At 47.7% G+C, this 15,890-nt stretch overlaps 1 protein-coding gene across 1 annotated transcript; it reads right to left on the bottom strand.

Annotated features, from left to right (window-relative positions):
* Window positions 1–431: 431 nt before the first annotated feature.
* Window positions 432–9,168, bottom strand: CIAO3 (cytosolic iron-sulfur assembly component 3). Its single transcript, XM_083710779.1, has 11 exons — window positions 8,987–9,168; window positions 8,170–8,265; window positions 7,455–7,598; window positions 6,742–6,874; window positions 5,901–6,035; window positions 5,143–5,261; window positions 4,346–4,475; window positions 3,820–3,892; window positions 3,513–3,653; window positions 2,988–3,145; window positions 432–1,765 (listed from the first exon to the last, which is right to left on the bottom strand). Exons 1-11 carry the CDS (start codon window positions 9,059–9,061, stop codon window positions 1,527–1,529), a joined length of 1,443 nt encoding a protein of 480 aa, XP_083566905.1. The 5' UTR covers window positions 9,062–9,168; the 3' UTR covers window positions 432–1,526.
* Between the last annotated feature and the right edge of the window lie 6,722 nt (window positions 9,169–15,890).

Genomic DNA, 15,890 nt, shown 5'->3' with positions numbered 1-15,890 from the left:
GCTGTGGTTCTGCCTCTTAATTCTTGGAGCCGAGACTTTCGCCACCAGCAAAGACAGGCTGATTGCAAGTGTTAGGAAGCAAACACAATTTCCCCCTCTATCATAGCACTAGAACTTGTGGACATCAAATGAAACAATGAAGTTCAGTATCCTGAACCTTTCAGAACTGGATCTGGATGAGTGTTAATTTATCCCTGTGATTTTCAGTTTTAAATGAGAAACTCCATGAGGACCTAATCACGGAGTTTCTGCTTCCAATTTAGCTGCACCCTTAAACTGCTTCTTCACAGTCTATCGCAATGGTTCCCAAACTTTTTCAGGCCATCTCCACCGTTGGTCCCAGTGCCCCCTACTCTATAAAAAGTGTTACTCAGACTAGCAGTTTGCATGACCCACCAAGGAAGATAATAACACAATAAAATTCAAAACAGTAACAATTAACTGCATTTATTCAAAATCCAATTAAAACTATTTAATTAATTCAACAAAACTGGTGAACTTGATCGAGTGACACCAGCTTTTCAAAGTCTGAAAGTCATTTATACCTCTAGATCCCCCTTGCCTCTTAAAGAGTCTCCTTAGGTAATCCCATCACTCCTGGAGAAAAAGCTTCTTGGCTTTGTGGGTGCAGAGAATAAGGAAATAATAAAGCAGGCCTGAAACATTTCAAGTTTCTGGCTACAGTTCTTTTAAAGGCCACACTTCAGTGTTGTAGGTGACATTTTGCTCCCGTCCAGGATGGGGCATGAACTTCCAATCTCTGCATGAAAAAGGTAGGGCAGAGATTGATTTGGGACTCTTGAGAAGATGATGTAGGAGTGTATGGACACTGGCCTGATCCAGGAGGCTCTTTCTGAAGTTCTTAACTCTTTATCCTGTAGATTTATAACAGCTGCTGTTTTTTTGTTACTAAGGGAATTCATTGTAGGCAAGTGGCAGGAATGAGACCAAAAGCACAGAGAGCTCTGGAAACACACTCTGAGCTAAGGCAGGTATACATACTTTGAACCCCAAGAACGTGTTCCAGCCCCCTTTTGGGCAGACATCCAAGAGCCCCCAACCTGCAGCAAGCCACAAAACGGGCTGTTTCCAACTGAAACTCTGCAAGAGGCTGACTGCCTGGCTCCTGTGACAATCCCTCAAGTAGCATCTGTTAGTATTGTGTTTTCCTTTGCATTGTGGATTATGGAGAGAGAGATCTTGATCTAGGACAATTGTTTATGGTAGCAACATGTAACATGCCCCCCAGATATCACTGGACTCCAGATGCTGCCAGGATGGCCAACAGTCATGGCTGTCAGAAGCTAGAGGGAAGGCAAGGGTATACAGATGAACACAGCTCTCCTTAAAGCCAAACCCTCTGTCCGTAATCATTTTTATTCCAGTCTTTGGTACCAAAGGTGGATTTGCTACATATTTTGCCACCTATGAACAGTCTCTGTCCTTCCAGCAACCACTTCGGAGAGGGAAAGGAAATCAAGAGGGCATGATTGTGACACCTGTGCCCACAGCACTCCCAGCCCTCTTCACCACTTGATATTCAAGGTGGCGCTTGACTTCTCCACTGCGTGATACCCCGTGTGCAGGATGTCTCGAGTCTGTTCCGAAGCAGGGCCACCCAGCCACTCCTTGTAGAGTGCCTGCACGGCTCCATTCAGCTCCGGGTTTTCAGGCTGGACCGATTCGTACAGCCTCTCCACCCTCTGGAGAAGATCCTTGCTGGGCTCCCCTTCGGCTTTAATTTGGCCCCCTCCATTTAAGCAGCCTGGAAAGAAACAAGGGGGTGGGAAGAAAGTGGATCCCAGCAGAAGAGGCAAGAAGAATATAGGTGAGTTTTTAAGCTAAACCTGCATTCCCCAAGCTGGCACCCTCTAAATGCTTTGAACTAGAACTCCCATCAGCCCCAGGCACACAAGGCCGCAAGTTCAAAATGATCTTTGTAGGCTGGTGCCTGCTGGGAGCTCAAATCTGGAGGGAAGCAGGTCGAAGGAAGTACCTGAGTTAGCTAAGCTAGAGCTTCAATATTATCATCATCACCAAATGTATTGCTTGCCTTTCACCAGCAAGACCCAGGGCAGGATACAGCAATGAAAGACTAAAAACACATGACGGTCATAGGAAGAACAGCGGAGTCCCTGGAAAGGCACATCTCAAGTGTCAAAGGCTGGGGTAAAGAAGTGTGTCTTCAGCATTCACTGAAACCAGTGAAGAAGACAGGCACACCTCTGCAGGTAGGGGAATTCCACAGCCTAGGGGCTGCCGCAGAGAAGGCCCTCTTACAGGTCACTCCCCTCTCAAATGTCTGAGGGAGATGGAGCAACCATGAGGGCGCCCTCTGCCGATATCAACGCCTGAGAGGGTCTGTGAGGAAGGAGGTGGCATTTCAGATTATTTCTTTATACATTATATTTCTATACCACCCTTTATCTAAGGATCACAGGGCTGTTTACAATATAAAAACATAAAAATACATAACTTTGTAACAAACAAAACAGCAACCTGCTTCTTTTTAACTGAAGGAGAGTCTCCACCCCCATCGTTCTGCCCAGACACCGAGGTCCAGCTCCAAGGGCCTTCTGGTGGTTCCCTCACTGCGAGAAGTGAGGTTACAGGGAACCAGGCAGAGGGTCTTCTCGGTGGCGGCGCCCGCCCTGTGGAACGCCCTCCCATCAGATGTCCCATCAGACAACTATCTGACTTTTAGAAGACATCTGAAGACAGCCCTGTTTAGGAAAGTTTTTAATGTTTGATGTTTTATTGTATTTTTAATATTTTGTTGGAAGCCGGGCCCAGAGTGGCTGGGGAAACTCAGCCAGATGGGCGGGGTATAAATAATTTATTTATTTATAGTATTGTTGTTGTTGTTGTTGTTGTTATTAACTGGTAGGAGTGAAAGGGAGAATTCTTAGGATGTTGCCAGAGAGCTCCAAGCGACATGCAGGCTTTTCTTATCCCCCCTGCCGTTTCCAACCTGCAGGTGGCCTCACCTGAAGGACAAGCCATCACCTCGATGTAGTGATACGGCAGCTTCCCCCGCTTCAGTTTCTGCACCAAGTTCTGGATGTTCCGAAATCCGTATGCCAGGGCAAAATGCAAGAGGGTTTTGCCATCCTTCTCCAGCGTCACTTCCTGTAAGTCCTTGTTTCTGGGGAAGAATTAAAAGGGGTCAGGGAGGAACCAGAGATTTGCTACTGCAAAACATGGTCTCTTCAGACACGCTCCCAAGCCACTATTCCATCTGCTCAGAGCAGAAACTGGCAGCAACGGAACATGGACGAACAGTACAACTTTGGTGGGGAAGTCAGCCTGGTTGGAAAACGAATGCTTCCTCCCAGACCATGGCTCTCTTGCACCTTCCACGGTTGCTTGCAATGGGCTGATGGCTCTTTAGCCGGCGAGAGAGGATGGAGCAAGGGATAGGCAGCAGCAACTGGAAGAGAGTGCAGGCTGGGGAAAATGGGCTGGGAGAGGATCCTTGGTAAGAGCTCCAGGCGGTAATGCAATATCCTTACTTCAGTGCCTTATAGCGAACTTCTTCCACTTGAATACCAAAGAGCTCCCTTGCGGCATACTTATAGATGTGCTCCAGGTAGCCCCCAGAACCGCCTCCAGAGTGCCCGAGCAACTGCTCCTCTTCAGACACACCACTAAACCTATGGAAGGGAGAAAAGAAACAGTGTCAGGCACCATGCAAAACTCGAAATGCCCGACTGCATGCCGATAAAGGCCAAATCCTGATTAAAGTTCTGCAAATCGAGCACATGTGAAAGAAGCAAGCCGGATGTAAGCGTAGCAAAGTTAAGCGACTTCGGATCTTACATGGTATCCAAAGGGGAAGGATTCACTTCTGATAGGGTTACCTTCTCCTGGTCGAGCAACTTCACAACTTCTCCTGAAATACAGAACAAATGCAAGGGAGTTTGCATTCTGTATGGAACGGAGGCAGGAAGCAGAGAGGAGTTACCAGGCAATGAATTAATCCTCTCTTGAGTTCAGGGATGGGGAACCTCAAGCCTAGGGACTGAGTGCGGCCCTCCAAGCTTCTCCATTCGGCCCCCAGGACACTCCCCAAACCAGCTCCAATCAGCGCCCCTACTCAAGAACTTTTGCTTGGCTGGAATATGTCCTTGAAATGGCATAATCCCTCTGGCTCGCCAGGATGCAGTGATGCAGGAGGTTGTATGTGTAGAAACCTCTGGCAGGTTGAGGGCTGGGCTCCATTAATTCAAATGGGGCAGGGTGGAAGTAGTAGCTAGTGAACGGGCAGTTGCATCTCAAGCCAGGAATCCTCTGGGTGTTTCTAACTCAAACATTGACTGCATCACAGTTCCTGGCTCCGCTCTACCTGTAGTAATCACACAGTCAACCTCACGGGTCTGGTGCTCTTGGATGAAGAAGTCAGGTCTGGAAGCTTCTAACTTCTTGTCGTAACAAGGCATCACTGTCACGTGGTAGATCTGGTCAGGTGTCAAGTGCTATAAATGGGGAAGAGATTGGGATATCTCTTCAGCAAAAACTAGTCCTGATTTCATGTTTCTGACAGTGGCACCAGTAGGGCACCGCAAAAGACACACAAGCAAAGAATGAAGGCAATAACCACTTCCAGTTTGTTTGGGTTTTGTCCCTGGTAGGTGGCATTTCAGAGGTGTAAAACCTCCATCTAGCAACCATTAACTAGTAGCACCCTTTGCAAATTTGTCCAAACCAGCCTTTGCCAACCATTTAGTGCCTTCCAGGTGTTCAGGACTACAACTCCCATCAGCCACAATGGCACTGGCAGTGGATGACGGAAGTTGTAGTCCAAAACATCTGGAGGGATCCAGGATCGGGCAAAGGCTGCTCTAAACCCAAAGAAGTGAGAGTAGGTCATTCCATAGGGTAATAACAATTCTGGGTGGCTTGAGATGGTTGCCCCTAAGAAGAAAGCAGCAGCAGCAGCAGCAGCAACAGCACTGCCCTGGCATGGAAAGGGTCTGAGCTCCCCTTTCTGCAGAAGGTTGGTTGGGTGAGAGGGTAACCCCTTTTCTGGCTCTCTGCAGAGGCGATCTGATGGGGAGGTCACAAACTGAAGCCCAGCTGCTGCTCCCAGACTTTCTAGGACACCAGTTCCCCTGCGAAAAGTGCCTGCCACAGAACACACACTTGCTGTTTGGCAAAGTGCCTCTTGACGAGGGAGCCCATCACTTGCTGGGGAGACTTGGCCGTGCTGACGTGAGGGATGATGAAACTCCCGTGGGTTTTTTCGGCATAACAGATCCAGCCTGAAAGAGGAAGAAGAACCAACATCCTTAAGTCACAAATCTGCCTCCAGGCTCCAAAGGCAGCATCCACCCCCATCCCACTCTCCTCTTGCTGGCCTATTGGAAGAAAGGCCAAGGGATTAAAAGGAAAAGCTGCTCAACAATGTTTGTGTTGCCAGGGATAGAGCTGGACTAGAAAAAGGACTACAAACCCAAAAAGGGAACGGAATTGCAACAGCATGCAACCAGCTGTAAAGAAATATTGGAATGTCCCATTTATAGTCCACAGCAGGAGCAGGGAGCCTCAGGCCCGGAGGCCAAATGTGGCCCTCCAGACCTCTCTATTTGGCCCTTGGGATTTTCCCCAGGCTACCCGCTTCACCAGCTAAGCTTTGCACCCTCTCTGAATGTTTCTGCTTGGCTGGGATGTGCCCTTGTACTCTGATAGTGACTCCTGCTTGCCTGAAAAGGCTAGAGAAGGGTATGTGAGTAGAAGCGGAGAGGAAGCCTACGGCTTAAAGGAAAAATTCACATTCATTGCTCCACCCTCTTTTCCTTCTGGCCCCACCCATCACTGTCTTAAAATCTGAGGTTCCTGGATGATGGGTAGCACCAGTTGCAGGGCCCGCACCCCACTCTCTCCCCCCACAACAGCCTCACCTGGGCAGGCAGCAGCCAACATAGGCAAAGCCTTCTTGTCTTCCTTTTCCCTCCGGAAGCGCTGCACAAACTCTCGCTGGCTCTCCAGCAGGCTGAAGTTCCTTGAGAAAGTCGTGTCAAAGACATAATGCACCCCTGAGACAGGGAAGGGGGAGAGGTTAGGTGCACATTTGTGGAGTGGTGGGGGCTTCCAGAAGCTTTCTATACAGGTGTCATTGGACCAATGATCCGACTCTGTGCAAGGCAGCTTCCTTTGTTCCTTTGTTAAGCAAAGGGCTACAGCTCAATGGAAGAGGGCCTGCTTTGCATGCAGAAGGTCCCAGGTTCAATCCTCAGCATCTCTAGGTAGGGCTGAGAAAGACCCTTGTCTGGAACCTTGAAGAGCTGCTGCCAGCCAGTGTAGACAATACTGAGCCAGCTGGATTGGTGAGCTGTTCCTAAACTGTGTCAACTCAACACCCTCTGCAACAAGGGTGAACAAAACCATCCAAGTGATAGGAAGTTTGGTCAGTTTTTTTATCTTCCCCCTGCAATTTTTTTTAAATATATTTTTGTAAATGTAACAGAGGGGAAAGAAAGAAAGATCATCAGTTGACAATAAGTCCCAACTTAATTAATATGGGCAATCCGTTCAAGCAGACATCTAAATGAGAATGATGTTTAAAAGCTATTTGTTAAAAGGGCGAAAAGGCAGCAAGATCTTCAGCCCCCAAGTAGTTTTATCCTACCAGCTTCGTCACAGAAATGTGATGCTCAGGAACACAGGAATCCGTTTGATCCCAAGTGTGTTTAATTACTAAATCATCAAGCTACATACTTCAGAAGAGACATTGCTGCTCACCTAAACTTTTAAAGAAAGACACCAGTTTCTTGGCTGTGTCTAAAGGAGTCAGTGAAAACTTTGCCGCCATCGAAGCTCGGGACTGGGGAGATACGGACACCACCACCAGCTTCTGGGAAGCAGAACCTGACGTCTTAAAAAAACAAACAATCATCAACATGAAATTCGTATTTGCTGGAGTATTTACCTTTTCTATCTTGAGGTGCCCTGAGCCTTTCTGTAGCTAGCATGAAATGGCTGGATTCCTTTTAAAAATATATATATGTTGAGAATCTAGTCCCTAATGCAATGAGAAGTGGAAGACAAACGCAAAACTACCAGCAGCTTTATAATAGGTCTAGATAATTTGCTCTGAAGCCAACCAGAATGCAAACAGCTTGCTAACATTGCTCCTGGCAGTGGAAGAAAATCCAGCCTACTCAGTGGGAAAGGGCTGTAACTCAAGGGCAGAGCAACTGCCTTGCATGCAGAAGGTCCCAAGCAGCATCTCCAGGTAAGGCTTAGAAATTCCCTTGCTGGGAACACTGGAGAGCCACTGCCAGTCAGTGTAGATGGACCAATGGTCTGGCTTCCTGTATAAAGCAACTTCCTACCTTTATGTCCCTAGACCAGACCCCTATAGCTGCCTTCTCCTGCACAAGTGGGCAAGAAAGAGTTCATCTTCCAGGTCCTCAGGCCCTATGACTCACATGCTGACAGCATCAACAACTTACTTTATTAGTATTTAAGACCCTGAGGAGTTCCTCGTGGCTCTGCTGTGTGATTAAGACACTCTCCGCAGACGTGATGCAGCCGCTACATGCCAAGCAGTCATTGAGGGTGATTTTGGCCTTCTCAAGCTTTTGCGACCCTCCGTCCTGAAAGGGAGAGTTGGTCAGAGGGGATGGAGATCGGCTTCCAAGCGTTCCTGAAAAGTACTTCCAGCTTTCATAGCAGTCATTCAGGGGTTACCTCCCCACCATCTGATGATGATGTTGGAGATTTTATAAATAAAAGCATCACAGAGGGGCCCAAGGACTGTAACAAGTTTTGGCTCTGGACTGTAGGGCCAAATATGAGAGATTCGCAGTCCAAAGAGAAGAGGGGAGTAATTGCTCTTTTGAGAGCATCCATTAACCAGGACAATTTTCTTGACTACAACTGAAAAGGTCCTCCTTCCTGGAGGGCTGCTACCCAACTTCCTTTCCAAGAGGCTTCTGAACTCCTAGCTGGGGCTGCAGAGCTGTAACCGCTGATCCCCAAACCTATTTTGTAACTCTTATACAAGTATAAAAGGCACAGCAATGGCATCACCCGCTTTCACCTCTGGCCCTGCCCACCACTGCCACGTGGCCCCCAGAAGCTTGATGGTGGAATGCAAAAACACACAACTTAAAAAAAGCTTCCCCGCTCCATCTCAGTGATCAAACTGAGGAGGGGAAACTTTACCTTGTCAACCTGAATGTAAGTCCCATCATCTTCAATGTGGATCTTTGCTGCTGCTTTCCCATGCTTCTTCTCAACTTTGATGGGTTTTATGCAATCCTGAAAGGAAATTGAACTACTGAAAATAAACACCAAAACACACACACACACACCGCAATCCATACTTCAGGAAGAAGCAGCAGTGTTTCCTCCTAGACTCCCACTGGACAGTTCAGAAATTCCTGCATCAGGCATTGATAATCTGGTTGGTAATGCCAAGTTTATTCCCCACCCCGTCACTCACACTCACACATACACACACACACACACACACACACACACACACACCATGGTTAGGATAAAGCAACTTACCCCTTACAGGTATCACTGTGAGGTTTGCCAGGAGAAAGAATGGATGCACCTTACTTTGGACACTTTACATTTTTCATTACATTTAAAACCAGTCCCGTCTTCAATTTGCTGAGGCCAGAACCTTTTGATTCCTTCCTTCCTTCCTTCCTTCCTTCCTTCCTTCCTTCCCTTGACAACCCTGACCAGACCAAGGCCACCCAATGAGTCTCCGATGGCTGAGAAGGGATTTGAACCCAGGTTTCCCTAACCTGACCCTCTAATCATGACACCACCCTGGCCCCGCATATTGGGGCCGCTCACTCTGAGCCTCAGCAATGGGCGCGCATGCGTGTGCTGCTACTGCGGGCCTACCTCACATGGTTGTTGTAAGGTTTGCAAAGAATACGACACGGGACCGGCCCCAAATGCCTGTATCCTTCTCGTTCTCCTGCCTCCCCTTTCTCTCTTCCTCCTCCCCCGCCCCACTCACTTGCGACGGCCCGATATAGTCGTCCAGGTCCGTCAACTGCAGGACTCCGCTGAAGGGCGACACAGCCGTAGCCATCTTCGCATCTCCCTTCTCCGCCACACTGCCGTAAAGCTTCGCCGAGGAAGTATATGCTCGTACAACACTGTGTGATAAGCTATTTCCGCCACACTGCCGCAAACCGACGAAGGAGAGAGAGGAACGCGGAGATAAATAATGTAGAGTAGCCCCCTCACCTCCTTAATGAGGGCTCCCGATGTGACCTGGGCGTCCGTGTTTTCTAGGTTTTTTGCCCGCAGAAATAGACGGAGAAACCAACCGATTTAACCTAGACGTGGTTTTTAGCAACCTGCCTATTGATTTCTATGGCCATTTCATACTTATTCACTCGGGGAGGGAGGTGGAGAGAAACCCGGGAGTTGAGCCCTATATGTCAATCTATACTAAGTCTATAAAGGAAGAAAAGAGAACTTCCAAAGAGTTAGAGGTAGAGTGCTCAAAGTAACCATCACTTCAGGTTCCCGATGGCAGCGGGGCAAAAACCAGTAAACTAATCCACCAGAAAGCTTAAACCAAATTAGGCGCGAAGAAGAACCTGCAATGAAGGGACGAGCCTGTCGCGCAGAGGTTAGAGTGAAGGACCTGGACGGCCAGGGTTCTATTCCCTACCCAGCCACAATGAACCTCAGGAGGGTGACCTTGGTTCAATCAATCACTATCTCTCAGCCTAGCCTACCTCACAGGGTTGTGTTGAGGATAAAATAAGGAGGAGAACTTCATAGGATGCCACCTTGAGCTCCTTGGAGGAAAGGTGGAATATAAATGAAATAATAATCCTTCTGAGTTCTGGATGGTGGTTGCTGGAAACCACAGGAGGGGAGAGTGCGCTTGAGCTCAGGTCCTGCTTGCAAATTCCCCACTGGGCAGCTGGATGGCCATTGTGGATGCCGGACTAGATGGACCCCACTGACTTGATGCATAAAGCTCTGGATGTCACAAACAAATAACTAACATACATCCTATCCTTTCCTCCTCGCTTCATGGCTCCCATAGTGACTTTTGGGATAAAACTATGAGCTTTGTTAAAAAAAACATCTGTAATCATGTGCATCAAAAACTGGGTTATGTCTGCTTCGGTTACCTAGTGCATAAGAAGCTCATAAACTCTCAACCTTGTTGTTGTTGTCGTCCGGGGGGGGGGGGTGCCTGCGAACCAGCTCTGGGGTCCTCACGCAAATTATTGCAGAATCATCTGAGCATCTCGGAGCTGGTGCTCCAAACAGGCATTGAGAACTTTCATTCCTGGCTTACATTATGAGCCCCTTGGGGACAGATATTTGCATGTGGACAAACTGCTTCAAGTCATAACTCATAAACTGAAATAATAATAATACCCACTCAAAGCCTACAGGACTTGGAATCTTGGAAAGTGAATGTTTGGGCCTAAAAAGAATCCCAGTGTTTGGGCAGCTCTAATAGCAGCTTGAAGCTTAAGGAGAGTGCAGAAAATGCAATAAAATTACTCTGGATGATGCCAAATCCAGCAAAAGTACCCTTTTTATTAAATAGGCTGCAGTTAATAGGAACATGATGTACAGCTGCCACATTGTGTTTTCAAAACCTCTGGCTTGTCCCTCGAGTATGTTTCTGAGCATATTCAAAGTGCTTTTCCCTGAGCATAACACAAGTGGTTTCTGTTAGTGCCTAAAGCAAGGTTGGGGATCATCTGTGACCATCCAGAAGTTGCTGGACTACAACTCCCATCATCCCTGGCCATTGGCTGTGCTGGCTGCTCATACTATGATCCAGTTTTGGGGCGGAACTAGATAGAGAATTTTAAACAACAGCTTTGCTGTGTGTGTCAAAGTGATCAGGCTCGAGACACACAGCCAGCCCCAAGTATTTTCTTTGCAATGGGAATAGCAGGATAAACAACCAGGTCATAAATTGAGGTCTTCCTTTGCAAGGGAATAAACAAATAACCAGACCAAAAATAAAAGTTAAAAGCTTTATTTCCTTTAAAAAGTGTTACACAGCATAAGATGTTATTTTCCTTGTGGAGTTTGAGGTCTCTTCCACACTTTCCTTTGCTCCGTATAACTAGGTGCAGTCTGGGATTTCTAGGTCCACATCTGAGCACTTTTCTTTCCCTCTCACTGATTTCTCCATGAAAACATGCTCTTTACCACTGAATCGGAGGAAATGGCAATCCAGGGAAAAACCAAACTGCCATTTGTTCCGATTCAGTGCTAAAGAGTGGATTTTCCTGGGTGAAGTGGTGGGGCAGGGGGAGCTCTGGGGCATGGACTGGGAAAGTGCAGGGCTCAGCCTAGAAAGTGCAAGGAAAAAGGTGTGTGTGGCTGAGCCCTGACTCTGGGCGAAAGAGAAACAGAGGTTGGAGTGAGGATATTAACCTGCTTAGCACACTACCTCTGAATATTCATGAACATTGAATATATCAGACCCTCCAAGTGTCCCTATTTTCCAGAGACAGTCCCGGATTTGCAGAAGCCATCCTGGTTTCTGATCTGATCCTAGAATGTCCCACTTTTCCTTGTTGTTGTTGTTTAGTCGTTTAGTCGTGTCCGACTCTTCGTGACCCCATGGACCAGAGAACACCAGGCACCTCTGTCCTCCACTGCCTCCCGCAGTTTGGTCAAACACTTTTCCTTAGGACATCCCTATTTTCATTGGAGGAATGTTGGAGGGTATGGAGTTATGCAACCCCCGAGTCCCCTGAAAGCAGCCCTGTACAGGGAAGTTTTTGTAATGTTTAATGTTTTATTATGATTTTATATATGTTTTATATATGTTGGTAGCCTCCCAGAGTAGCTGGGGTAGGGTACAAATTAAAAAAATAATAAATTTCATTTTATCATGATGATGATGATGATGGAATAAGATGTTCCTATTTTCATCAGAGAAATGTTGGAGGGTATGATAAATTCACACACAAGTATACCAAGGATCCAAGCTAAGAATCATTTAGAAAATCGTTTAGAGAATGAAAGGTGAGTGCATTCCCCAAGACACCAGCAAGCGAGAGCGCTGAAAATCCTTCATTAGATAACCACCTAATTGTGGAAGGAATTTGTGGAAGGAACATGGCTCACTTTACATGCAGAAGGTCTCAAGTTCAATCTCTGGTATTTCCTGGGAAGAGTGGGAAATGCTCCCTGCCTGAAGCTCTGGAGAACTGCTGCCAATCAATGCTGGCAGTACTAAGCTAGCTCACCAATGCTCTGACTCAGTTCCTGTTTCACATCAATTGTGTCAGAGCCTAATAAGGTTCTGCAATTGGCCATTGAATATCCACATTAAATCACCATGTATTGTTCTCAAAAGCACAAGGGACCTAGCTTTTTATAACCTGCACAAAGTTTGCAAGTGGACTGAATTCTTTAAGGGGTGGAGGCAGAATTTGGAGGGTGGAAAAACACAATAGTTGGTGGGGCACCAAGAAACATCCAGCTGCTTTTCCAAACTCAGGTGTACAGAAATAAGGAATGTTTACTAAGAAATATTAAATATTTTGCAAAACATTGTGGATAGCAAGGTTGGATTATAGGAAAACAGTTGTAAGAAAGTAAGGGAGGACAAGGGAGGTGGAAAACAGGATTGGATGGGTCCATGCATATGAAGGGGCACCTCCATAGATGTCCCCTGTAGTGTTTCCAAGGATGTGAGTTGCAGCACCACCAGTGTGGTTACCTGTTGCACCAGTAGGAATGGGAATTGCAGAACCACCATTGCCGTTGCCTGTTGTGCCACCGGTGATGTCGGTTGCAGAACCAGCAGGAATGTAGCCTGTTGCTGCTCTTGGGGTGTGAGTTACAGAACCACCTGTGAGACTACCTGTTGCACCACCAGGAATATCAAATTCAGAGACAGGAGGAATTTTGCCTGTTGCACTACCAAGAATTTGAGTTGCTGCATCCCCGGGAATATGAGTCAAATCACCACCAGATACATCCTCTGTTGTGCTACCAGGGATTTGGGTGACATCCCCACCACTGATGTCTGGAGTTGCACCACCAGGGAGGTCAATTGCAGAGCCATTGGGGATGTTGCCTGTAGTGCCACTAGGGATGTCAGATGCAGCAGCACCACGCATGTTGCCCATTGCTGTAACAGGGATCTGAGTTGCATCACCACCACTGATGGTGCCTGTTGTGTGATGAGGAATTTGAGTTGCAGAACTACCAGGGATGTTGCTTGTGGCACCACCAGTTATGTTGGTTGCGAAACCACCAGTGATGTTGCCTGTTGCTCCACCAAAGATTGATGGAGCACCATGAGAGATGTTGCTTGTTGCTGGACCATGGATGTTGCCTGTTGCATCACTGGTGATGCCATGTGCAGAAGCACCAGCAGTGTTTCCTGTTACGCCATGAGGTATCTCTGTTGCAAAACCATCATCAGTGTTGCCTCCCATGTCTACAGAGTTGTGATTTGCAGAACCTCCAGAGATATTGCCTGTTGCATCCCTGGGGGTGTCAGTTGCAGAACCACCAGTGAAGTTGCCTCCTATTTCTCCAGGGATGTGTGTTGTAGGACCACCAGGAATGTTGCCTGTTGCACCACCAACAGTGCCAATTGCAGAGCCACCAACAGTGTAGCTCCTTGTTGTTTTGCCTACAGAGACGTAAGTTTCAGAACCACCAGCGATGCTGTCTGTTTCCTTTGCAAGGATGACAGTTGCAGAGCCACCAGGAATGTTGCTTGTTGCACCAACAGTAATGCCACTTGCAGAACCATCAAGGATATCGTTTGTTGTGCCACCTGGGATGAACGTTGGAGCAGCATGTGGTATGTTTCCTGTTGCTGCGATTCCAGTGTCCGTTGCAGCACCATCAGGGATGTGACCTGTAGCACCAACAGTGATGTCATTTGCAGAACCACCATCAATGTTGCCTGCTGTTCCTACAGAGTTGTAAGCTGCTGAACCCCCAATTTCTGTTGAACCACCAGCAGCATTGCTTCTTGTGCCTATAGAGACAGGAGTTAAAGAACCACCAGTGCTGCTGCCTGTTGCCTCTCCAAGGATGCCAGTTGTGAATCCACCAGGAATGTTTCGTGTTGCACCATTAATAATAGCAGCTGCAGAACCATCAGCACTGTTGCCTGTTGTACCCACAGAGATGTGAGTTGCAGAACCACCAAGGATGTTAGTTGCAGGGGTGTTGTCTGTTGCTGCACCAGCAATGTCAGTTACAGAACCACCAGTGAGGTTGTCTCCTGTTTCACCAGGGACACGTGTTGTAGGACCATTAGGAATGTTGCCTGTTGCTGCACCAGCAATGTCAGCTGTAGCAGCTTCAGGGATGTTGCCTGTTGCTGCACCTTGTATGTTAGTTGCAAACCTGCCAGCAATGTTGTCTCTTGTGCCTACAGAGATGTGAGTTGCAGCACTACCAAGCATGTTGCCTGTGATGCCATGAAGGATGTCGGTTGCAGCACCATCAGGAATGTTGTCTGTTGCTGCACCAGCAGTGTCAGCTTCAGAACCACCATCAAGGTTGCCTGTTGTGCCTACAGAGATATGAGTTGCAGAACCACCAAGGATGTTGCCTATGGCTCTAACAGGGATGTCCATTGCACCAGCAGTGTTGCTTCTTGTTGTGCCTACAGAGATGTGAGTGTCAGAACCACCAGCAACGCTGCTTGTTGCCTCTCCAAGGATATCAGTTGTAGAACCATCAGAGCTGTTCCCTGTTCCTCCACCAAAGATGTCTGTTGCAGCACCATCAGGAATGTTGCCCGTTGCTGTACTAGCAATGTCATTTATAGAACCCCCATCAATGTTGCCTGCTGTGCCCACAGAGTTGTGAGTTGCAGAACCTTCAGAGACATCTCCTGTTGCACCACCAGGGATGCCAGTTGCAGAATGACCAGCAGTGTTTTCTCCCATTTCACCAGGGATGTCAGTTGCAGAACCACCAGCAGTGTTGCTCCTTGTGTCTATAGATACATGAGTTGCAGAACCAAGGATGTTGTTTATGGTACCACCAGGAATGTTAGTTGCAGCAGCATTGCCTGTTGCACCATCAGGCTTGTCAGTTGCAGAACTACCAGAGATGTTGCCTGTTGCTGCACCAGTGATGCCAGTTGCAGAGCCACTATAGAGATTGCCTCCTGTTTGGCCAGGGATATGTACTGTCAAACCACCAGGAATGTTGCCAGTTGTGCCTACAGAGATTTGAGTAGGGAAACCACCAGTTATGCCACCTGTTACACCTCCAGGTTTGTCAGTTACAGCACCATCAGGAACGTTGCCTGTTGCACCATGGGTTATCTGAGTTGCAGAACCACCATCAGTCTTGCCTGCAGTGGCTACAGAGTTGTGAGCTACAGAACCTCCAGGGAAGTTGCTTGTTGCACCAACAAGGATGCCAGTTTCAGAACCACCAGCCAAGTTGCCTCCTGTTTCACCAGGAATGTGCGTTGTAGCACCACCAGGAATGTTGCCTGTTACATCACCTGTGATATCAGTTGCAGAACCACCAGCTGCATTGACTCCTGTGCCTACAGAGATGTGAGTTGCAGAACCACCAGTGATGTTGTTTGTTGTGTCACCAGGGATCTGAGTTACAGAACCATTAAAGATGTTGCCTGTTGCTCCGCCAGGGATGTTAGTTGCAGAACCTGAAGTTATGTTGCCTGTTGCCTTACCTGGGTTGTCAGTTGCAAAACCACCAGTGAGGTTGCCTCCTGTTTCTCCAGGGATGGGCCTTGTAGCACTACCTGGAATGTAGCCTGTTGCACCTCCAGTGATGGGAGGCTCTGTATCACCAAGGATCCTGCCCGTGGCACCTCCAGCAATGTCAGTTACAGTACCACCATAGATGTTGCCTGTTACCCCAATAGGAATGTGAGTTGCAGTGCCACCAACAATATTGCCTGGGAC

This window comes from Podarcis gaigeae (assembly GCF_964106915.1).
Source record: "Podarcis gaigeae genome assembly, chromosome: 14".
NCBI classification, from domain to species: domain Eukaryota; kingdom Metazoa; phylum Chordata; class Lepidosauria; order Squamata; family Lacertidae; genus Podarcis; species Podarcis gaigeae.
This window is presented reverse-complemented; position numbering and strand designations above follow the sequence as displayed.

What these genes read in the sequence shown, in the direction of transcription:
- CIAO3 (XM_083710779.1), bottom strand. Translation starts at nt 9,061, where the DNA reads ATGGCTACGGCTGTGTCGCCCTTCAGCGGAGTCCTGCAGTTGACGGAC. An exon ending in GGGTCTTAAATACTAATAAA is followed by an intron (nt 6,875 to 7,454) that starts GTAAGTTGTTGA and finishes TGTTTTTTTAAG; the next exon opens with ACGTCAGGTTCTGCTTCCCA. An exon ending in GTTCGCTATAAGGCACTGAA is followed by an intron (nt 3,146 to 3,512) that starts GTAAGGATATTG and finishes ATTCTTCCCCAG; the next exon opens with AAACAAGGACTTACAGGAAG.